The 23,813-nt window shown below is 42.8% G+C and overlaps 2 protein-coding genes and 1 long non-coding RNA gene across 5 annotated transcripts in view; 1 reads left to right on the top strand and 2 right to left on the bottom strand.

The window, feature by feature from the left end:
• Positions 1-22,212, top strand: part of cadm3 (cell adhesion molecule 3) — a 114,070-nt gene extending 91,858 nt beyond the window's left edge. The window contains exons 6-12 of one of the 3 annotated variants that reach the window (XM_061045360.1): positions 734-904; positions 1,489-1,579; positions 9,344-9,516; positions 9,952-10,527; positions 11,456-11,476; positions 14,987-15,112; positions 17,804-22,212. In XM_061045360.1, coding sequence (XP_060901343.1) covers positions 734-904; positions 1,489-1,579; positions 9,344-9,516; positions 9,952-10,527; positions 11,456-11,476; positions 14,987-15,112; positions 17,804-17,922 — 1,277 coding nt within the window. In that variant the 3' untranslated portion in view covers positions 17,923-22,212. The remainder of the gene's footprint in view (positions 1-733; positions 905-1,488; positions 1,580-9,343; positions 9,517-9,951; positions 10,528-11,455; positions 11,477-14,986; positions 15,113-17,803) is intronic. The other 2 variants (XM_061045361.1, XM_061045362.1) reach the window with 2 other exon arrangements.
• The window catches only part of LOC132979516 (uncharacterized), a 358,936-nt gene that overhangs the window by 193,572 nt on the left and 141,551 nt on the right, over positions 1-23,813 (bottom strand). The window lies entirely within an intron of this gene.
• Positions 830-17,753, bottom strand: LOC132979502 (uncharacterized). Its single transcript, XR_009674055.1, has 3 exons — positions 17,649-17,753; positions 1,101-1,165; positions 830-949 (listed from the first exon to the last, which is right to left on the bottom strand). It is a non-coding gene; the product is annotated as an uncharacterized LOC132979502 (long non-coding RNA).

Raw genomic sequence — 23,813 nt, 5'->3', positions numbered from 1 at the left:
ACCCGGGCGGCCCGCATGGAGGACCACAGCCTCCGCACACGGGGGTGCACCCCATCCACTGCGCCACCAGTGCCCTACCTACCAGTTCATTTTTGACATTAAAGCTTAAGGAATGTCTTAAAACACTAACCATTATACAAACACTTTCTGTTAATCCACTAATGAACTAATCATCTCAAACCTTCAGAAAAAGAAAAGAAACACTTCCCTCAGACCCTTTTTTTATTCCTGTTAATCCTCATTACCTTCGAGCTAAAGATAGTCCTGCAGATATTAAATGACGCAAAAGTTTTAGGGTTGTCCTAAAATCACTTTTTAGTGGATGAATCATTTGTGTACATCAGTGAATGAGTCAGCAGAATAAATTGATCCTTTCATGTGCCAGAAAAAGGGAGAAATACTGCTGTAGAGATGTGTGGAATTATACCGCACTGGTGAACTCACGGTGTATGTGGCATATGGTGATAGATAGCGGGACAAAACACCCCGAGGTGCAAGGTAACCGCACAGAGACGACATTTTTCATTTAATGGGAACAAATGAGGGTCATTGCAGTTCTGTGCCGTCCTCCAACATGGCACCAGCACATCCTAATTACACTTAAAGAACATGTTCAGTGCTGCAGCGTATGTGTGTTTTTGTATCTGTGTCTCCATTTAAGATGCAGACGCCTCCCTCCTGACCTCCCCCTCTCCCCCTTCTTCTCGCCCCCCCCCCCCCCTCTCCACTTCAGGACGTCCAGACGTGGTGGAGTCCGTTCCAGATGATCCCACATACAACGTGAGCAGCGAGCTCGACCTGGAGGTGAGTCGCAGCGACGACAACGCCCTCATCACCTGCGCCGTCAACCATCCCTCCCTGGCCCTGGGGGACAAGAGGAGCGAGCAGGCCCTGCGGGTGCTGTGTGAGTCCACTGGGAAATGGGGTTTGAGTGGGGATGCAGAGGATGCTGGGAAAAAGAAAAAAAAAGTAGAGGGCAGGGACGTTTTTGCAAAGTGAAATCTCAACCTGCTCTGTGTTTTTATACCTGCCTTACTAGTCGCTGATATCAGGCACATTTCTCCTCATTTACAGTGCTCCAATAATTTCACATTAGCTACCTGGAATAATGACCGCACAGGAATTTCACCTTCCTCTGCCGCTGCTCTCGCACAGACTCGAGTCACTGTGGATAAAAAGAGCACATTATCATCTGAAATGAAAACCAGGAATAGATCCACAGCGGAGTCTGTGTCGGTGCTGCCACCATGTGGGCGACTCAGCGGTACTGCGCGGCAGGGAGAAAGTGATGTAGTTGTGTAAGGGGGGTTATGTCATTGTGGGAGGCAGAGAGAGGGTGACGCCTACAGGATGTAGATGGGAGCAGATGGAGACAAGGATGAATGAGACTATCGGAGCTGTGTCCAAGTCTGTTCAGGCATGAGTTCTGTGTTATGTAACTTTTACTCTGTGTGTATCTGTATGTTTTTTTTTCCTCTCCTCCTTTAGATCGTCCTAACGTGCAGATTTCGCCTGGGAGCGATCTACCCAGAGAGGGAGAGAAGTTTCATCTTGAGTGTAAGGGGAACGGCAATCCCGAGTAAGACACACACACGCACACGCACACAGAAATACACTCAAAGTTAATTCACTGTCTCTACCTGTATGGATTTAAACACACACACACACACACACACACACCCTTACTATTCCATCACAGTTTAAATGTCACATGTATGAACCCTTACTGACATTAACCTACAGCATTTGTTCCCATCTTGGGGTCCGACCTCCTGAAGGGGGGGGGGGGGCTCCAAACATCTCATGCAGACAGCGAGGCTCTGTCTTCCCTGAGATTGTCAAATACAGATTAGCGTGTAAGAAACCTCAGTAATGATGACTCACTTAGTGGATAGTTTATTCAAAGATGAGTCGATTAAAAACTGTGCAAAAGATACGAACGATGTTTCCCCCCTCAAAAATATCAACCATCTGAGTCAGCCAGGCTTGTAATTCAAGATATAATGAAACAAATTGAAATGTAGGTGTCTCTGTGTCAAACTCTGGTTTCTCAAAAAAAAAAAATAGAAAATGTGAGTTTTTTACAGCAATGTGTCACTTTTTATAGTGTGGGTTCTGAAGGACTCATTTTAAATACAAGTAGGGGGGTTCTACCTCAAAAGGGTTGGGAACCACTGACCTACAGGTATATAGATTTGAACAGAAGTCTTGTGAGTGACAGGACTTCTTGATAAATGGGGTTTCTGTACGTCACACGTCAGTGCTTTCAGTTTCCTTCTTAAACCGCTCATATGAGTTTCTGGACTCCCGCCTTTATGGTCGAGGTCTCTTTAACTGGCTTGTTAAACTAACTGATCAGTTAAAGTTAGGAAAGGTTAGTGGTTATGGTGGAAAGAAACCAATGTTGACTTTAAGCAAACACAACAGGTCACTTACTAAGAAGATTAGATATGTCATTTGAGTATTTGATCAGATGACTGATGTTGTCATTTCATTCAGTTTGTGGTGGAAAGTTCAGTCAGGGGGTTTCTGTAGTTTTTTTTATAATCTCTTTGCATTTGTATCATCCCTTCTCTCCCAGAGTTAATCTCTATAGACAGACATCTGTATATGAAAGCAGGATTCTAAAGGCAAGTGGAAAAAGAATAAAAATAAAAAATAAACGTTGTGTTGTAAGCGTTCTGGTTTCAGGCTGTAGATCAGGTAGTTATACGCAAGCTCTCAGAAAAAGAGGTGGAACACATCGTCCGTAATGAAATCCAATGACACAAATGTCTTATAAAGGCAGCGACAAGTCCAGTCAAAGATGTCTCTTTAAATCTATTCTCACGTCTCAAGGTGTTAATCGGACTAGAAGTAATGACCAGCACACAGAAAAGGAAGTCTTGGCTCGATATCCTCATCCAACATGCTTATCGAAAAAAAAAAAACCCTCCCAAAAACTCAGTACTTATCTTATCTCTTGACTTGATCATGGTGCAAATCCTAAATGTCATTCTTAGGTGAAGGAAATCTCAATACATATCCAAAAAGATTTCATATATATGGCCTGTTTTCTCTTACTAGAGCACATTCTGATGTAAGCCCTGACTGTAAGAAACGAGGCTGACGAGGTGCTGCTGCTCCAATCGAAGCCCCCGGTCATGACGAAGGTCTCATTTGATTTAAGAGAATCGGAATTAGAATCAGAATCTGGTTTTTATTTCCAAGTACATTTACACATGCGAGGAATTTGACTTAATAAAAAACATTTAGTAAACATTAAAATAAAAAAACATAACATGTACAAAATGTGCGATGTAGGAGCTGTGCAGTGGAAAGAGGATGAAATTAGACGTCAAAGTACACAATCAAAAACAAAATCCTTCAAAATGCACACACACACACACACACACACATTTTTTAAAGTGCCAGGAGCAGCTGTGACAATCTGCACACAACAAGTCACACACTCGTACTGTAAGCAGTCACACATGACACCTCCTCGTTCGGATGGGCCCTCGTTTAAACATGACATGTAAACACACTCACAGGCGGGAGCGCGGCAAGCAGGAAACACCTGCTCGTACAAGCGTACAGGTGTTCACTGATACAGTGTGAACACAAATATTCACACACACACACACACACACACACACACCAAAAACAAACTCCAGCCTGTCTTAAAAGCTGCCCACACAGATTCACTCTTTCCCCCGGCTTCTCTACATTATAGATGAACCTCCAGCCAACCAGAGCCATCGATCCCCCCCTCCATCCCCCCCTCCATCCCCCCCTTTCCTCTCTGCCTCCCTCCTTCCCTCCATCATCGTGTATCTCTCCACCGCTGTGTCACTCACCGCTCGTTCTCTCCCCTCCGTCTTGTCACCGCCGACGCCTCGCCCTCCACTGCTCCACTCCTCCTCCCCTGTCTTTTCTCTATAACTCTCCTCTATCTCGCCTCACACCTTTTGCCTCTAAACCCCCCCCCACCCACCTCCTTCTATCAACCACCCCCCACCATCCCGTCAGCTCATCACAGGAAGCCGCTATAGGAATAAGATTAGCCGCTTAATTTGATTGGCAGGTGGACAGATAGGGGGCGGGGGAGGAGGAGGTGACTGTCATAGCGTGAGCGTGCGTTTACAGGCAGCGAGGTGGTCGATAAAACTGTCGACAGGGGAAGAGCGAGGCGTGAACAATGTGCAGTGTGTGGGGTCACGGGTTCAACTCTCGCAGGGACCACCTAGACGAGAAATCTATTTATTTGTGACGCAATTAGAGTCCGCGGGTGAAAGCATCCATTAAATGATGTATGTTCTATATAAAGTCTTGCTCTATGGTGATAAAAGAGTCTTCTGTAGTTTGAAACGGGCCCTGACAGTACGAGGGTTCAGGGTTCAGCTCCCAATGGGCTCTCCTATTCTAAAAATGTACTTAACTCATAGCACGGGGAGAGGCAGTGGATGAAAGCGTCTGCTGAGTGGCAAAGGCTGTATGTTAAAAAAGAAAGCGAGCGTATAGAGAGAAGGAGCGAGACGAGAGGTAGAGAGGGAAGGAAAACAAACCGACAGGAGAGGGAGAGGTGGAGGGGAGCGGAGAGAAAAAGCGTAGGCGGGAGAGGAGACAGGAAGATTTGGTGACAAGCAGCGAATGACTAAGACAGAGACAGGGAGCGCAAACAAGAGAAAGAAAGAAAGTGTGTCTGGGTAGTGAATGCGAGATGGATAGAAAGAGCATGCTCGGTTATGTGCACCGCCGCTTCTGGATGAGCCGGTGTCCAATCAAATCAGATACAGGTTGCCCCCCGGAGCTGTCAGTCAAAACCCAATCACCGCGACGACACCTTTTTGCTCCGACTGAACGCAGCCACTCAGATCCCTCCCCTCCCCCTCCTCCACCTCCCGAGCTGCCCTCCCCAATCAAACTCAAAAAGAACGTTGCACTCCCTCTTCCATGACACACACCTTTTTTTTCTCAAGTGCGATCACATCCTGTCAGGTTCAAAAGAGAAAACTTACCCAATCAAATTCTACACTGTGTTGCTTTGACGCCTAACAGACAGAGAAAGACAGCCGTGCTCTACATTCTATTATATTTCCCATCTATTCAATCGGCGCGGCCCAGGAGTGCTCAGTGCTCGCAGTTGCATCACATTTCAGAGTTTAAAGTCGTTTAACCGCGTTAAACTTCCTAAGAGCGTTCACTTGACACTTTCTCCCGTCTGAGAAGCCGTGTGCAGAACCCGGGCTCTGTTGCGTGCGAGCTTCATCATGTGTGCGAGGTCACGGTAAAAAACAAACAAACAAAAAAAAAACAGCAGGTGACATGTAACAGGATTACATTAATCTGTAACCTGTGAGCGGATGAGGTCGGCCATATTCCTCAGCGTATCTTTCTTCTTTACAAATCCCCTGAAGAGACTAAAACAAACATGAACTGACACTCCTAAGTATAAACTGTGAATCCTAAAGCTCAACATCCCTTCTTCTGCTCGCGTTTTCGACTCCGAGTCAATTACACGGTCACCTTTCTTGTAAAAAAAATGAACATGTGGATGAAATGCAGAGAGCACTTTGGTGTATTTTTAATCAACCTACAGACATTCTTCTGCTTCTGTAAACACTTAAAGCTCAACTAACGTGTTAATCCACGGCTCAAAATAGCCCTGAATAAATGCAGCTCCTGTGTATGTTTGGGTTACCGCTCACAGCTACAGTAGTAGGAATGGCTTTCTGTAAATTAAACTATATATTTCTGACCCATCGTAAAGCCTCCCTATTGATTCTGTTGTCCACTTAGGGGCAGAGCAATAAGTTGTACATAACATTTTATCTCTTTATAAAGTTGTTCAGGGGAACAAGTTAGCAAACAGAGGCTTGTTTACGCATCAGGCAGCCTCACAGCAAAATCAGCATTCATGTGGAGTCTGCGCTGGACCAATATTCACTCTTCTTTTAGCTTTGATTTGGTCTCAACTACCTCCTGAGGGAAATATATGTCGCTTGAGTAGATAAGTGCTCCGCTATCTTCACCGGCTAGCTGCTGACTTTGCCTGCGTGTTGTCTGGCGTTTGGCAGAGGAGGGAGGGAGGGACAGCGGGTTTATCAGAGCTTTTTTTTTTTTTTTTTTTAAAGATGTACAGCTGATTGATGTGTCTTGAAACTTCACTCACTTTGATTGAATCAAAACAGTCATGTTGAGGACTACCAACTCCACAAAGTGCACTGAGTAAAGCTCTGAACATCTCTGCGGGGATTTCAGTCTCAAAAAAGTGATGTGAAGTTTAAGTATGTCCATCTTCTGTAGGAACCAGTGCCAAAATAAAACCAGACTCGTCCTTTAATGACTGTGAAAACACAGATCAGATGACGGATACTTTGTGTAGAATTAAGTCTTGGATTACAGAGATTGAAGACATTAACATTACTTAGCGATTCTCATGTTAATAATTAAGGGGGAAAAAAAACACCCTTTGGCTTTTTTTTTATTTTTTTTTTACAGTGATTATGATTATAGATGAGAGAGAGGGAGGGAAATCCAGCACCAAAGTATACCCATAATTGCAATAAAATAATGTCTCGGAGCGTATCATGACTTTTGTGCAGTGTTTATTAATGCATGCATGCTAAGTGAAAAGTTTCCTGCAAAGCTGAGCTCATAGCCAAGAATAAAAAAACGGGATAGATTTCAGACATGCATGGTTGAATTTATCAGTGATCGTCTAGCCAATCATTTAACAGAGATTGACTTTTAAGCATTTTGTTTAACAACACGACACCAGTTACAGCCTGTGAATGTGAAGTTAATTGTTCAGTTAATTGCACATTATCTATAATTTTGGCTGCGGCGTTGTACAACAGCTGATTACATTTTATTGGAGGTAACAAAACAGTGAAGTCAAACATGGTGGAGACATGCTTTTTGAAAGTGCCTTATGGTTGAATATTATTTTTTTAGATTAGCCTCAGGAAAGCTAACTGCACTCTGAGCTCTTTTTTTTTTTTTACATTGTTAAGATGAATATTCCTTAAACGACACATATTCAAAACTTTGAACTTCTTCTTCTCTGTCTCCCTTGTGTTTGCACAGCAGCAGGTGTCAAGGGAGCAAATCATGTTTCTCATTAGCTTTCTCTCTGAATTTTGCCCAGCGGCAACAACAGAGAGAGTCGTTGTAGGTTTTGCCTCTATAAGACATCAAACTAGTTCATAATAGAGGACCCTGAAAGAGGTGATGATATACTGTTGCTGCCTTTATCAGCTCCTGCACAACCACAAATAACCACATGGCCTCCATGATGAAATTTACAGATTGCACCTTTACGTGTCACTGAGATTTTTTAAAAAAATTTTGAAGAGCGATTAATCAGTCCAGCCCGTTCAGGTCTGTCCTCGATTCAGGCTCCCCGTCATTGTAATTACTGTACAGCGCTTAAGGACCCGCACATTTACATAATTGATTCTTTTATCAGGGCCCGTCTCGCTATCTCTCTCATACACAATCTGTTATGCAGAATGGATTTTTTTAACACAGCCTGATTTGAAATGCTGATCTCTGTTCTGTTGTCTTCTTCTCTTTCCATCTCTTTTAATCTCTTCTTTTAAAAAAAAAAAATCTGCGACACTTCTCTGAACCCCATCCTCCTTTCTGTGTTTGTTCATCCTTTCTTTTTTACTGCCGCAAAAACTTTCAGTGCACTCCCTCTCTCAGTGATTCCTAGGGAGGGACTCAGGTTAAAAGGACGGTTAGCATTTCATGTTTGAAAGTCAATAGTAAGACACAAAGTGGCCACAGATTAAGTAAAATAACAACAAAGAGAAACAAAACACTAACGGTAACACAAACTATTAGAATAAGACGCAAGGCAATTAAAACATTTACTTCAAAAGGTTCTTAAGAGACAAAAAACAAAAGAAGAAAGGAGCAAAGCAACCACAAAGAGACAAAAGTAAAGAGTTGCACAATTACCAAAACAACTTCAAACATATGTTTGAAAAGACCAAAACAACTACAATGAGATATAGACAACAACAAAGAGACAGATTACCAAAAAAAGAGAGACACTTAAAGGACCCATGTAATTGCAGAAAAACGCAAACAAAACTACAAAGACATCACGACTACCAATAAACCTGAACCTATACAATCACAACTACAATGAGACAAAAACAACTTAAAAGAGACACAAAACAAACTACAAAGAGACACAGAACAACTACAAAGAGACAAAAAACAACCACAAAGAGACACAAAACAACTTAAAAGAGACATGAAACAACCACATAGAGACACAAAACAACTTAAAAGAGACATGAAACAACTACATAGAGACACAAAACAAACTACAAAGAGACAAAAACAAACTACAAAGAGCAACCAAACAACTTAAAAGAGACACAAAACAACTACATAGAGACACAAAACAACCACAAAGAGACACAAAACAACTTAAAAGAGACATGAAACAACTACATAGAGACACAAAACAACCACAAAGAGACAAAAAACAAACTACAAAGAGACAAAAACTACAAAGAGCAACCAAACAACCACATAGAGACAGACAAAACAACCACAAAGAGACATGAAACAACTACAAAGAGACAAAAACTAAAAAGAGCAACCAAACAACTACAAAGAGACACAAAACAACCACAAAGTTTTGCAAAGCAACCATAAAGAGATTTAGTATAACTTCAAAGAGACTGAAATTCACTAGAAATGGTGACAAAATAAACCACAAAGACAAGCAAAGAAACTCAAAAAATACCCAACAAAAAGCTAATGAGAGATGAGAAAGACTCCATAGAGCCACAAAACATCAACAAAGAGGCACAAACAACTTCATAGAGACAAGAAAAACAACGTTCAAAAAGAGCACAAGCTAACGACAAAGAGTGCTTAAGAATGAAGTCGAGACTTTCTCTGATGGAGGAAGGGTGTGGGGCCTTGTACAAGTCTGTGCCCAGAGGCCCATTGTCTTATAATCCACAAAGTTGTTAATTCTCCCTCAGCTCCTTCTCTATTTTGTTTCTTTTACATCCATCTCTTTTTGTTATTTGCTCTCACTTTGCTCTCCTCTCTTGCTTTTATCTTTTCTTTTTTCATCATTGTCCCTCCCAGCCTCTCCTCTCCTCTGACTGTTTCTTCTCTTTCTCTTTCCATCTTTACTTTACCCCTTGATCATTTCATGTTTTTTTTTTCTCATCCCTCCTGCAGCACTTGTCACAGCGCCCCTTCTCCTCTCATCACATCGCCCCTCTTTTGATTTTTACTTTAACTTACTCTAGCAGAGCACACACAGTTCACCTCAGGACTCTTATTCTCTCTTTGTGTCATCTTTTTCTCTCCCCTGTCTCAGGCCCTCCTCCTACGTGTGGGAGAAGAAGGATGGAGAGCTCCCTCCACTGGCCAAGGCCGACGGTGCTTTGTTGCGCTTCGAGATGCTCAACAAAACAGATGATGGCGTCTACCTCTGCAACGCTGACAACGGCATCGGCAGCGGCCTGGGGGAGTACACACTCCACGTGCAAGGTAATGAGAAAAAGTGAAAAGAGAAAAAAATGTCAGAAAGAGGGATGAGTGGCGGTTGAGGGGAGGGGAGGGGAAAACTGATGTGGAAAAAGTTGTCTTCTTTTACTTTTCTTCATCACCTTTTTTTTTTATTTCTATCGTTTCTTGTGGCCTTTTGCTTGTTCTTCCATCTTTTTCTCTTCTGATTTTCTTTCGTTTCTTTCCTCCTGTTTTTTTTTTTCTCATCCAACCGCGCCACCATAACCACAACCGCCAATGCTTACCATCCAAACGCTTTTCGCTCGTACTTGCGCTTCTTTCCCTTCGCTTTGATGTGTCTTGGTCGTTGAATCTTTGGGCCATTTTGTCACTTGGCTTGCTCACACCTACTGTACGCCCCATGCCCCCCCCCCCCCCCCATGCCATATCTTCCCCCCGCCTCCTTGTCCTCAAAAGATCCTATGGACCTAGACTCCCTGGAAACCACCTCCCCTTCCTTTGGCTCTCCAACTGATACATCTTTACCGCCTACTTCCCCCTCCTCTTCCCCCACCTTCCTCCCATCCTCCTCTCCCCCTGATATCTTGTCTGGCTCCGGCTCTGATCCCACCTTCACCTCGTCTTCACCACCTGACCTCACCTCCACCTCCTCCCCTGACACCTCCCCCGAGTCCTCCCCTTCCCCTTCCCCTTCCCTTTCTACTTCCCTTTCCCTTTCTTCTTCCCTTTCCCCTTCCCCCTCTCCTTCTCCAACCACTTCTCCTTCTTCTCCCTCCCCTTCCTCCATCCCAACCACGTCTGATGAGTTGACAACCATCCCCGAAATCTCCACCACACCCACCACCGCCACCCCCCTCTCCAACGTCCTCTTCCCCGACCTTACATTCTCCCCCGACTCCACCTCGACCTCTTCTTCTCCTACTTCCTCCGCAAGCACCACTCCCTCTGCTGCAACTCGCTCCGACTCCCCCCTCGCCTCCTCCCTTACTCCCTCAGTTTCCGTCCAGCTGAATGGAGGTAACACTATCACAGGTAAAATCATCTGAGTTACACTCTTACACACATACAAAACTTGACATGCTCAGTAATTCATCAAATTGACATCGCAGCTGTTTTTTTTCTGACATTTAGACACATTTAGTTCAGGGAGCTCAACTCCTGTAACAATGTTTCCTAATTCATCAGAATCTGAAAACAAAACCGCTAAGGTTAGCGCTCAATCCACTCCTAGCTTGATTGCTAGTTAACGTAACCATTGGATAGCTTTAATTACCTTTAGTTAGCTAGCATCTCTGTTAGATTGAGATTTATGCTTTACCTGTTATGTCATTGAAAACTTTGACCTCATAGGCGGTTCATTTCATGATTGAGTTCACTGTTGTAATCCAGGAAGTGGTTGATACTAATGTTTGCTGTTACCCAACGTTGGCTTACGTTTATCAAATATGTTGTGTCAAACTTAAAACGTGTCCTTCCAGATTCTCCATATACTTTGGTTTTTGATTGTTTATCAATTGAGTAGCATTGAAATTGTTGCAACCAGCAACACAGCATAGCAACATCATGACTGTATAGTTACCCGCCATGCCGTCAGAGAAAAATGGCCGCTGCGTGGAGGTGAATTGCCAAACAACCTTCATATGACTATTTAGATATTTTTTCTCCTTATTAAACAAACCAGTGTCAACCAAAGACACTGAGTTTGTTTTCTCAAGCAAACACAGTCAGCGTGAACAGACGTGAGGAAACAATGAAGGAACAAATGGCATTGGAGTGGCCGTGTCACATCTGTTGATGTTCTTTTTTCTTTCTTTCTTGTTTTCCTCTTTCTTCTTTTTTAAATAAACCCTACCCCCACCCAACACGCACTTTTCCACTCATCCAACCAACCATCCCTTCATCCTTCCATTCATCCAAACATCACCAACAATCAATCATCTACACTCATCCACTTGAGAAGATGCTGCAGACAACATGCCAGGTATAACTTTTTCCACCAATCACCTGTCGTTCTAACTACGTCTGTCTGTCTGTCTGTCTGTCTGTCTGTAGGTCTGTCTGTCTGTCTGTCTGTCTGTCTGTAGGTCTGTCTGTCTCTCTGTAGGTCTGACTGTCTGTCTGTCTGTCTGTCTGTAGGTCTGTCTGTCTGTCTGTCTGTCTGTCTGTAGGGCTGTCTGTCTGTCTGACTATCTGTCTGTCTGTCTGTCTGTCTGCCTGTAGGGCTGTAGGTCTGTCTGTCTGTCTGTCTGTCTGTCTGTCTGTCTGTCTGTCTGTCTGTAGGTCTGTCTGTCTGTCTGTCTGTCTGTCTGTAGGGCTGTCTGTCTGTCTGACTATCTGTCTGTCTGTCTGTCTGTCTGCCTGTAGGGCTGTAGGTCTGACTGTCTGTCTGTCTGTCTGTCTGTCTGTCTGTCTGTCTGTCTCTCTGGGGGAAAAGTGTGGGGACACTTTGAACTTCAGAGCGGAGAGATGAATATTTTATACTCCTGCCCACGTAACGCTTTGTTGTGGCCCATACATGCACAAGCAGGCTCTAAAACACACATACACACACACACACACAACACACACACACACACACACACACACACACAACACACACACACACACACACACACACACACACTACACACACACACACTACACACATTCATACTGCCACAAGTCACACAAAACACAGCCACACACACAATCCTGACCCCTTAAGTGGTACAAGTCATTTACACAGTGTTCCACTTCCTCTCTCTGTGTGTGTGTGTGTGTGTTTTTTTTCATATGTGTGTGTAACGTTTCTGTGTGTGTGTGTGTGTGTGTGTGTGTGTGTGTGTGTGTGTGTGTGTGTGTGTGTGTGTGTGTGTGTGTGTGTGTGTTTTTTGGGGGGGGGCAGGCGGGCGGGAGAAGGGGAGGATGAGGTGGGGGGGGGGGGGGGTCAGGCTTCGAGGTGTTCTCGGGTCTTGTCTGCTTTCCTTTGATGCTGACAGCAGGATTTATGGGCTCATTCTCAGTCTCGCCTCGTCAGCATGCCCCTCTCACCTCCACGCCGGCCAACCGGGGTGTGCGCTTTAGACTTTCCATGTGTGTGTGTGTGTGTGTGTCATTCTGACTGGTGCTGAGAGTATCTCCCCCCTCCTCACCACTCTTATCCCACCCCCTCTCTCTTCTCTCCGTTCTCTGTCTGGCTGTTGTCATGCCCTTTAACTTGCCCCTGAAATGTGACTTTTTCCCTTAAAAATGAGCAAACAACTCCAGGATGAGGGACCTCAGATGGTTGAAATGTGTCCTCTTCTTCTCTGTACTTTTATTTTTGTACAAACTTTGTGCCTCTATCTCTGTTCCTGTTCTCCTACTGGGTGTATACATTAGCTGTTTCTTTCTTACACTTGCTATATCCTTGGTTCGGCCCCATGCTACATTCAGAAACGTGCAAGCCAGTCGTTTTATTTCCGCCTCCCCTTTCCGTTGTGTTACTCCATAATCTGTTTTTGTAGTCATTTTATGCTTTTGCGATGCGAGAAGTGCTTCTTTCGAGTTGTGCCTGTCTGAGTGACTTTTAAATTGACACCCGGCATCGGATCCGTTCGGTAAAAAGTCTGGGGCGAAATAAATGATGTATCAAATTATTTCCGCATAGATTGCTTTCTACTCTGAGGGGCAAGTAGCTAAAGTGGTTGAAGTGAGGAGAAAATAACAAATCTCCGCTGTTGAGTGAAATCTTGCATCTAAAAAAAAAAAAAAACATGAAATGTAAACTTTGTCCACAAGCTTCCTCCAGGGAAAATGTACTTTATGTTTGCATTAAGAAAGAATACTTTCAAGTCTTGTTCAACCAAACAGAGGATATTGTTAAACCACTTGGGTAATTTCTCTGTAACTATGGTAACTAACAGGAAGTAATCCTAGTTCATCTCACATTAGATTACCTAATTAAGATTTCACTAATGTAGTCACGTTCATCAACTTTTATGTCGACTCAGATCATTGAGAGGAAACCCTTTTATACTAAGATATCGAGTCATTTAGAGACAATTAAAGGAACCAGAGGACAGATGGATAAAAGCCATTAATATAAAACTATTAAAAAAAACTCTGGGACCTTTGAAACGCAATTAAGTCAACTAAAATGAATGTTAAAATAAAATGAGTGTAAGAAAAATCTTTAAAAAATGAATCAAGTGAAATTTAAGATGCCGATAATGCATTACACATATTTCCTAGAGAGACGACCTCCCTACTTTATAATACAAACTACGACGATGCTCATTAAAGGCGTCACTGGTAATAAATCATAATAAACACAGAGTGATAGACGGGATGATGTCATACTTTTTATCAGTAATCTAATCCTGTGTTTGTATGAAGCAGACAGGCTAACTGTGTCAGCGTATGTTCAAAGTTTGTTCTCTACTTTGTGTTTGCCTTCTGCAACTCGAAGTCTTTGATCTTATATTTTTACCATTTTACCATATTCCCATTTCTACCTTTGATCAGATTATTTCAGATACACTAAAGGACAGTGTTATTTTAGTAGATCAAAGTAGCTAAATGGTATCTTTGTCTGAAGTGCTCCCTTTGATATAAAAAAGCTCTGCAAGCATAGATTCAGTGAAACACCAGCTACATTTATTAATCATCAAGTACAGGTTAAGGTTAACTGTCTCGCCCAAGGACACATGGGACATGTGGCTGCAGGAGCTGGGGGTCAAACCCCGACCTTCTCGGTTGAGAGACGACCGACTCTACCCCTGAGCCACAGCCGTCCAGCATGGCTTAATCGATTATTTTTATTTAATCAAATTATGACATAAACAGTATCTGGGTCTTTTAAGGCCTGGGGGGGGGGTCTGATTCAGTCGCTTTGGATTTTAAATTATCAAGAGTTTTTTAAATTTCTCTGTCCCCAAAATACAAGAGCATAAAATCCTTCAGTTAAAAGAGAAATCACCACAGCTGAAGGGGGGGAAAGATTTTCACCCGACATCAACACACGTGCACAGACGAGGGTCTTAGTGTTCTTGATTGTTAGCAGACAATCCTGCTGCGTGTTGGTCACAAACAATTCTTAACAGAGGGTGTGACGCGGTGCATTTTTTTCTTCTTCATATCCTTGTCTTTGTCTTGTGAAGGTTTGTCACTGTGCCCGAGTATTATATTGACACTCCACTCCCCTGTTCTTTTCTTTTCTGCCCTCTCTCTGTCACTCTCCCCATTATTCTCTCCCTCTCTTCCTCTATTTCTGCTGCCTTTCATCATCCATCTTCAACTGTATTCCCCCGTCACCCCCTCCCCCCCCCTCTCTGCTTTCAATCTCCGTCCCCTTGTATTTTTTACCGCCTCATTTTCTGTCACTCTTTTGTCTTTCTTTCTCATCGATTCTCCACTTCCCCTTTTTTTCTCATTATGACTCCCGTTTTCTTATCTTCACTACATCACTTCTTTTCTCCCTTTCTCTTCCTCCAACTCTCTCTCTCTCTCTCTTTTTTTTTTTTTTTTTAAGACCCCACGGCCATGTCGACAACTTCGGGCGTGGACCACGCGGTGATCGGAGGGGTGGTGGCTGTGATCGTCTTCATCCTGCTCTGCCTCCTCATCGTCCTCGGCAGATACCTCATCAGACACAAAGGTCAACTGCTCACACACACACACACACACACACATGAACACACACTGACACACACTCATGCATGCATGCATGACCATACACCAAGATACACTTACATAAATATGGATACACGACCTCACACGCACAAACATGCATATGTATTTGAATGCAGGGGCACGCAGACATGCTAATGCTCTCACACCTTCATATGTATTCTGAGCATAAAGTGCACGCACTTCTCTCTCAGAGCTCAGTAAGATGATGAATGAATGACAAAAGGTGAATGTGTATTCATTACCCCTTTAATACATTTCCACATCGTCCTCTGTGAAAATAGATTTCCATGATGTCAGCAGCTTATTTTCAATTTGATGCTCATATATGTGATTTAAAGTGAAGCGGTGGAAGCATGGTTGTTTTTTCTGGGCCTTGACGTTTGTTAGTTTCTCTGTTGTTTATGTGCTGTGCGAGTGGGAGACATCAAAATGTTAAAGAGTTTCTTTAATTTCACTCGAATGCAGGGCTCAACTGTTTTCTTTAAAGTGTGAACAAACGAAACAAGCACATTGTCAAGTGCGGGTTGTTTCTGTAGTAAATGTTCAATTAAGAAATCGGGAAACAGACTGTGGCTCGCCTTAGAATTTATTCGGCCGTGTTCAGACAACACGGCAACAGAACACACATGGCTGACAAATTGCTGACCAAGTACTCATCTAACCCTAGACTTCCAATAGGCTTGGAAGAAGACATTTCCTTGACTTGTAAATGTCAGACATATACATTTCTTCAACCTCGGAGAATCACATTTCCTCTTCAGCTCACATGAACACACACTTGGCTCCAATCCAAAATAACTCTGTCGCTCTGAGATGTCACACACATATGTATTACAGCTTCAACAATCCTAAGAGAAGAATTACCCTGAGATGGTTGACAGAATGAAATGATATATCCACAAAATGATCAAGATGAATGAATTCATGAACATTTGTACTAACACACATCGATATGCTCATAAAGTTTAAAAGACATGATTCAACACTTTTCACCATCAAAGTGCTCCAGATTTTAAAAAAAAAACCTGGTTGTGGTCTCTGCAGCTTCTCCACACTGTTGAACACAGCTGCTTGGTGGCCAGTGTTCTGTGAGGGATTATGTCCTTGTTGCTCGAGTTGGTGAAGAAACCTGTGCAGTGATGGACTGATGCTCTGCTGCCTGCACGTGTTAAAAGTCTGCAGGAGAGCGATTAAAGGGACTGTACTCAATGACAACTTTAGAAACTGACGTGCATTTACAGACAAACACTCAGGACAACTACGGATTCCTAAATGGACACGAATCGATGACGAGTACCTTTAGTTTTTTGTTTTTCTCAATATCTAAAGTTATTTATCTCATTATCTCGGGATGTCACAAGTGCTTTTCCCATGATTAAGAGCAATTTTTTAGACTTGTTTGAACAGGCAAACCAGCATTGTTATCATTAGAAAATAAGATGAATAAGTTGAAATCGTGAGCAGACAACCAAAATACTTGATGAATTTCCTTCCTAGGATTCCTTAAAAAACAGATTTACAACTTAAAAACAAACTGATAAGATCATCTTAAGTTACGTTCCTCTAAAGCTTTTTTTCCCAGAGCTTTAAACAACATTTTCTGTCTTCATCAGTAGTGATTAGAGTATATAAACATCGCAAAAAAAGTAAGGAAATTTGGGTTTGGCAAGATTTGGCAAATAGAGGAATCTTTAGATTTAAACAGGAAGGCAACAGAACATGGATGAAAAAAGGATCACTGAGCTCCATGTGAAAGAAAACAAAAGCTTTATAGACGTTGAAGTTTCATATAAACCTTTGTTTCAACTGATTTGTTTTTTGTTTTTTTGGGGGCTTTTTGTGCCTTTATTAGAGAGACAGGACAGTGGATAGAGTCAGACATCAGGGAGAGAGAGCGTGAGGAATTACATGTGGAAAAGAAGTCACAGGTCGGATTCAAACCCGGGCCGCCCGCTTGGTGGACTATCTCTGTACATGGGTGCCGGCACTAACCACTGAGCCACCAGCGCCCAGTTTTAACAGTTTTAAAGTTATATTCCTGTATGCTGCATATTTCACCAGAAAGCAGGTCCACACTAAACTTTCAAACGTCGTCATTGTAAGGCTGTGGATGAGTACATGTGACCCTAATGCCGGCATATTTTTACTTCTCAACAACCCAGTTTTTAACCTAGATGTCTAGACTTCTCTGGACCTGAAGACCAAATTAATCCCCCCAGGCTCCATTGTCTTGGACTGTTTTATTTTATTTTTATTTTTTTTTAGCTCTGACAATAATTACCAAAAAACCTTTCACATAGAACCTCTTCAAATAAAAATCTCAGTATGGTACCCACATAAACACGGCTTTTTAATAGTTATTCTGTGTACTTCAGGTCCCCCAGCAGGGAAAAATACAACTTGTCAAAATGTATTCACCCACATTAAAGGCCAAGGAAGCAGCAAATGTTGACAAAAAACACCTGAAGATATAATTAAGACAATATTTTGATCGCTCTCACCTCTCTGCTGTTTGTTACAGTCGCTGCCCTGCTGGCCTTTTGTCATGTTACGGTTCCACTGTTTGACTTTTACTGCCTCAGCAATCTTATTTCTTCTCCCCTCTTTTCCCTCTCTCTTTCTCTCTTTCCCTCGCCCTCCCTCCCTCCTCTTACAGGAACGTATCTGACCCACGAGGCCAAGGGCTCGGACGATGCTCCCGATGCGGACACGGCCATAATCAACGCGGAAGGAGGCCATTCTGGAGCAGAGGACAAGAAGGAGTACTTCATTTAGACGGAGGGGAGAAAAAAAAAAGGAGGAGGGGAAAGATGGAGGACGTGGAGGAGAGGAGAGGAGAAGAGAGGGGGAAGGAGCGAAGGGAAATAAGAAAAAAACCTCCATTTGTTTTCACGACGCTTCAGTTCTTCACTCGGTTGGAGGGTTGAGGGGAGGGGAGGGCAGGGGGAGGGAAAGAACTGTGGGCACGATCGAGCGACGAGTCGAGCTTCAACTGGTACTACCCTCTTTGCATTGATACAGGGAAGTGAGATTTGCACTGACATACGGACGAACTGAAGTCACACACTCCAACACACACACACACACACACACAAGTCATTTGTGGGAGGGGGGGGGGGGGTGATATCTTCTCCCACAGACTTGAACAAACACGAGCCTCCTACTAACATGTCTGAATGAATCATCAACACATTTTTACACGAGCATCACGTCCCATTTCTAACTTGTCAGCGCCTCGGAAAAAAAAAAAGAAAAGCAAAAATTGTAACTCACATTCCGGTTTCCTGAGCTGATATTTCACTTGTCACGCCTCCTCCTCAACATTTAAACCTTAAACCAGCTCTGTCTTTCCACATGTACCCATTCCCCTCCATCTAACAAGGCAGTATCCCTCTGTAAACATCCCCGTGGTAGAGAAATCCATCCAAAGCATATTATGACTGACAAACGTAATCTCCCTCCCTCTCGCCGTTTAATCTTTTTATACCATCAAACCTCTTTTCCTCCGAGTCCTCGCAGACCCCCAACCCCCCCTCCCCCCCGATACGACGCCGTCGAATTTCCCACAGCGCAGCAACCCATACAACATGCAACAACACAAATAGCATTCCCGCCTTGTGCTACCAAGCTGAGGGGCTCCAGTATACATATATAAATATATATATATAGAATTATATAGCATTCTTTTTACTTGACAGAAAATGTTTGGTGTGCTGTAAATACACAATCTCTCTCTTTCTGTCTCTCCTTCTCTTCTCTCTCTCGCTCTCTCTCTCTCTCTCTCTCTCACACAGTCTGTTACTGCAGTACAGTAACTTATATACTCGAAAAAAAAAGAAAAAAAAAAAGAGAAGCCTGCCTGTTTTTATTACATGCGTGGAAATGCAGAGTCGAAACTATCAATATCTGGGGGAGAAAAAATATGAAAATACCGACGATGAACTAACCTTAACCGCAAATAATTTGTATGAGGAACGTTCTTGTTTTGTTGATTTCTTTCTTCATTTGGGGACTTAACGAGAGATTTTTTTTCTCTCTCCTCGGTGTCTCAGTGTGTTACCGTTCCAGTGTTAACAGTTTACAGTGTCCGTCTCTTTGTCAGTCTAGGAGTCCATCAATCTGATTTATAACTTGAATTTTCAGTTTTTCGAAATACACGTTTGGTTTATTTCGTAATCCTTTTTTTTTTTTTTTTGCGCAACCTTCAGTGCCGACCATTTTTCATCCAACCATGTCTGCTCCCCAAACACTAAACTGTAGCAAAACCTCGTTCGAACATTGTTTCAAAAAGGGTGTCAAAAGTGTTTGTCGGAGTCTTAAGCCACTGGGGGGGGGGGGGGCCAACAATGCCGAACATTGACTCGGCTGTTTTTTTTTTTCTCCCCGCAGCAGACTTGTCTGTCTTTGGCGAGGCCACCTGGCGCTAGTTCATCAAGCAGTGACATCATGGCTTCCTCTATAAAGCGCTGGCACGGTCCACTGCTCCGGGGAGGTGATAATGCAAACTTTGCTTTCAACAGCAGCGCCAAACCGGAACGCCTACTTGCATTACGACAAAACGTCCTAGCAAAAAAATATTTAAAAAGAATTCCTTTCTGTATTTGTTTCTTTCACAGTGAGCAGGGGATCATTCTCCAGCTTAACAAAAAGGTTCCCATAAAGAAAGGGCGTTTTATTGAGGGTGGGAGTTAACTTTGGCACTGGTGAGCTCCACTTGGCCCGGTCATGGAAATTGATTGCAATCTAACTAAGAGGCTCTGGGCTCCAGACTGTTCACATGCCAACGTTTGGCTTGGTGGGCATGGAGCCGAGCCGGAGTCTGGCTGCACTAACACTGAACAAAGTCGTTTAGGAACTTAAACGTCCTTTTTTTTTTTCTCCTCCTCCTCCCTCCCTCCTCTGCTTCACTCGTCCACTTCTTCTCATTCTTTAATCAATCATCCTGTCTGCGTCCTGATCCACCTTCACCCTGCCTCTCCCCTCCTCATCACTCCGTCTTCCCTCCTCTCTCTCTCTCTCCATCTCTGATCGATGTCTGATTCTCATGCTGGTCTCGCTCTCAATCAGGAGTCCACGTAAACATACAGTAGAAGTAGAGCCTGTAGGTTTGTTTGCGCGTGCTAACGGCTCTCTGCGACACTTTTTCCAAGTGTTCATAGGAGAGGAATCCATTTGCTGTTGTCCGTCGACCCGTAGACAGTTAAGTCTGTGATAGTTTTTGTACAACCTTTTATTTTTATTTTTGGGGAATGTTCAGGGATTGTGCTTTTCTGTACCTTTCCCTGCATTGTTGCTAACCTAGCTAGCTAGCTGCTTGGAAGTCAAGCAGCCTGGTTAGTGTGTCTATAAGCTAGCTAAACTTCTAAAGGGTAATGTGACCTGAAGCAAGGGTCGGCTGTTTTTGATCCTTTTTATTTACTTTGGAGGAATGTGGGTTGGCTGTGTAAGCCGACGCTGCTGTAAACTTGGCTACAAAACAGTGTTTTGAATTCCGCCGGAGGCTATTTGGACGTGAACTCGACAGCTTTAAACAAACTTGAGATGAATAGTTGGAAGAAATTAGAGCAGCGCTTACCCTGTTGTTTAGCGCTGCGACAGCTTTAACGGCGTTCATGTCTGCAGACCAGAGGACGGGCTTCGTCTCAGAGGGGTGACTCGTCCCCCTTCGAAGAGAAATCTTTGATTTGTATTTAACCCCGGTCTAATCCTGCGAATGGAGAAAAAGGAAAAACCTGCCTCATACTCAACAAAGTGTAGTGTCTTTTTCAAAACTAATGGACCTGTATTTGCCTGTAACTTATCGTCCTGTCCTTCGTCTTAGTTAATGTGCTAGCATGTAGCTTGCATGAGAAACGGTTGGAAATGTAGATAGTGTCGGAGAAGATGAGAAGTGCCGACGAGCGCCCTCTCCCGAGACGAGAGTGGCGGCCGGGCCCCGGCTGACCTCCCTGCTGTTCTCTGATCTGCAGACATCGGGCCGTGACCCAGTTAGACCCACGAGTACAACCCCTCAAAGCTACGGTGCTTGGACTAACACGATGAAAAGTGGCGAAGAAGTAGGACTCCTTCTGCTTTTTTTTTTCCTCCCAGCCACTGCTATATTAAAGCTAAGTCGGGGTAAAGTGGCGTTAAATTGGGACATGCAGTCAGCCTAATTCATATTTCATTGCATCAGTGCGGTATTGACGAGCTGTCACCACATTCTAGCAAACAGCGGAGTGTTTTTTTTCTTCTCTCCCTTAATTCAGTCAGTCCGAGCTGTCCTGCCCCAACACTTAACCTTCACCGCCATCTCTTCAGGCAGTCGCACACCACCTGCCACTCATCTCTCCTTTTTCTAGTAAACAAATTGATTTTTAAATTATGGTTTTTAAGAGGTGTGCATCGTCTTTTTTCGTTCAGTTCATAATTATGTTTTTTTTTTCTCTTTTCTTTTAAAAAAACAAAAATTGATTTCCCAAAACTTGAAGTTAGTACTTTTATTTCGGCGTATTTGATTGTTTCAGCAACCACTTTGATATAATTTCATGTATATACTGTAGTGTTGCCTTTACTCTTTCAAGCGCACCCGTACACACTTTGCACACACACACTTTGGGTACATACACATCCACACACATATCTGGATATGCACGCAGGCATGATGTCTGTGACTATGGTGTATTTGTTCATATGTGTGTGTATGTGTGTTTGTGTATGAGTGTGAGGTGTGTATTAATTGACCCAAACAGACTCCGGAGACACTCTTTGTGTGTGTTGCGTTCACAAGAAAAACTCCTTTTTTATTTCGACGACTAAAACCACGTGTCTGTTTTTAGGAATTATTATTTTGGATGAAAAGTCTTCCTTTTGAATAAATATCCATATCATATGAGAACAGTGCTGTCATGTATGTCAATTTGTACTATGGCTGATGATGTCATCAAGACGAGTCCTGACCGCATGCTGTGGTGGGTTTGCGTCTGTTGACTGGTATGTTCATACAGAATTTGTTTGATTTTATTTTTGTGTTCAAATACCAGTTCAGTTGTTGACTTCAATAAACATGCATTTGGGTTAATTTCACCTGTGTTGTTGTTGATTCTTGCTGTTCATGAACTTTAACAATGTGATGAAATGTTCTGGTGTATTACAAGGTAAATGGACTTCAGCTTGTGTTGAACTTTTCTAGTATTTTGACTACTCAAAGTGCTTTTACACTGCAGGTCACACCTACACATTCACACACTGTTTGCTATGTAAAGTGACCATCAGGAGTAACTAATCCCATTCATACGCAGCAGGAGCAACTTGGGGTTAAGTGTCTTGCCCAAGGACACATCGGACATGTGGCTGCAGGAGCTGGGGGTCAAACCCCCGACCTTCTGGTTGAGAGACGACCGACTCTACCAACTGAGCCACAGCCGGCCCGATTATTACGGTGCATAACCTTCTTGTTGCTGAACCTAGAACTCAATATTCATGTCAAGTAGGACGACAAACTGACTTACTGTACAACTCACTTGTTTATTTTGCACTTGTTTGTTTGTTACAAGTCAGAGAGCTGTCACCAGAGATTGAAAATAACAAATACACAAGAGAAATGTGAGTATTTTGTTCTGCTTCATTTTGGATTCAAGACTTGCTACCTTCTTGAATGTCTTTAGTGTTGAAGTGTATAACCTCTTCCAAACAACTTATTTATACAGTATAGTCTTGAAACATCACAATATTAAAAGACAATATGATAAAATCACATATTCACATTCAAATCTTCAAATTCCTATGCTTTAAATATCATATCATATCATATCATATCAAATATCCACCGGTCTCAAAGGTTAGATGTGTTCCTTTTTTTCACAAAGAGTTGTTTCCTTGGTGATCTTGTTCACATTGTCCAAACATTTTCTTATTAATTATTAATGAAACAGCCCATAAACCCAACATCCAATGTAGAAGTTCTCAACAGGTTTTCAAAGCCAGACTCCTTCTATTTTTGTCCCATGCACTTAAAGCAGTCGCCCAACAGAGGGCAGTACAATGCAATAATTCAAAGTCCCCAGTTCAAAACAAAAGAATGAACCACTGTTGAATTCAGTTAAATAACATGTCATATTAACAGAAGTGTTTTATTCTACAACAAAGTATATCATCATTTCCTTCTGTCTTAACACATACAAGTACATCTGCTTCACACTCTGTTGACCTTCTTCCTCTTTCCTTTTGTTGTTCTCTTTTTCTCAGTGGTTTCCTTTCATCCCTCTTATCTCTCCCCTTCGTCCGCCCTTTATGGACTGTGGTTTGGGGAATATTGTTACCACATGTTTATACCCGTACACGGGTTATTAATCCGCCTAACATTGTCCACATGCTACTAGTTAATTACACGCTAAGTAGTCACAGTCCTCACACAGACGGATGTTCATAAATACATCCAGCTGTTTGAGGGTGAAGGACTGAGCGTTCATACTGACTCATTCTATGTACAAAAAAAGAGTCCTGTAATTAAAACACAATCAGTTTCCATCAAAGTAATATCATTCAAATATTGCTATCGTCAAATGCACGCTCTTCAATGTCGCCGTATTTCCAGACTGTTTAGTCATGTTAGTGTCAAAGTGATATTATAACTATGTTTTCTTTAAATATTTGAAAGAATTGTGTTTTATTTTTTCATTTTAAAC

The sequence above is a fragment of the Labrus mixtus genome, chromosome 8 (assembly GCF_963584025.1).
Source record: "Labrus mixtus chromosome 8, fLabMix1.1, whole genome shotgun sequence".
Taxonomy (NCBI): domain Eukaryota; kingdom Metazoa; phylum Chordata; class Actinopteri; order Labriformes; family Labridae; genus Labrus; species Labrus mixtus.
Note: the sequence above shows the minus strand (reverse complement) of the source record. Positions and strands in the feature narration are given on the sequence as shown.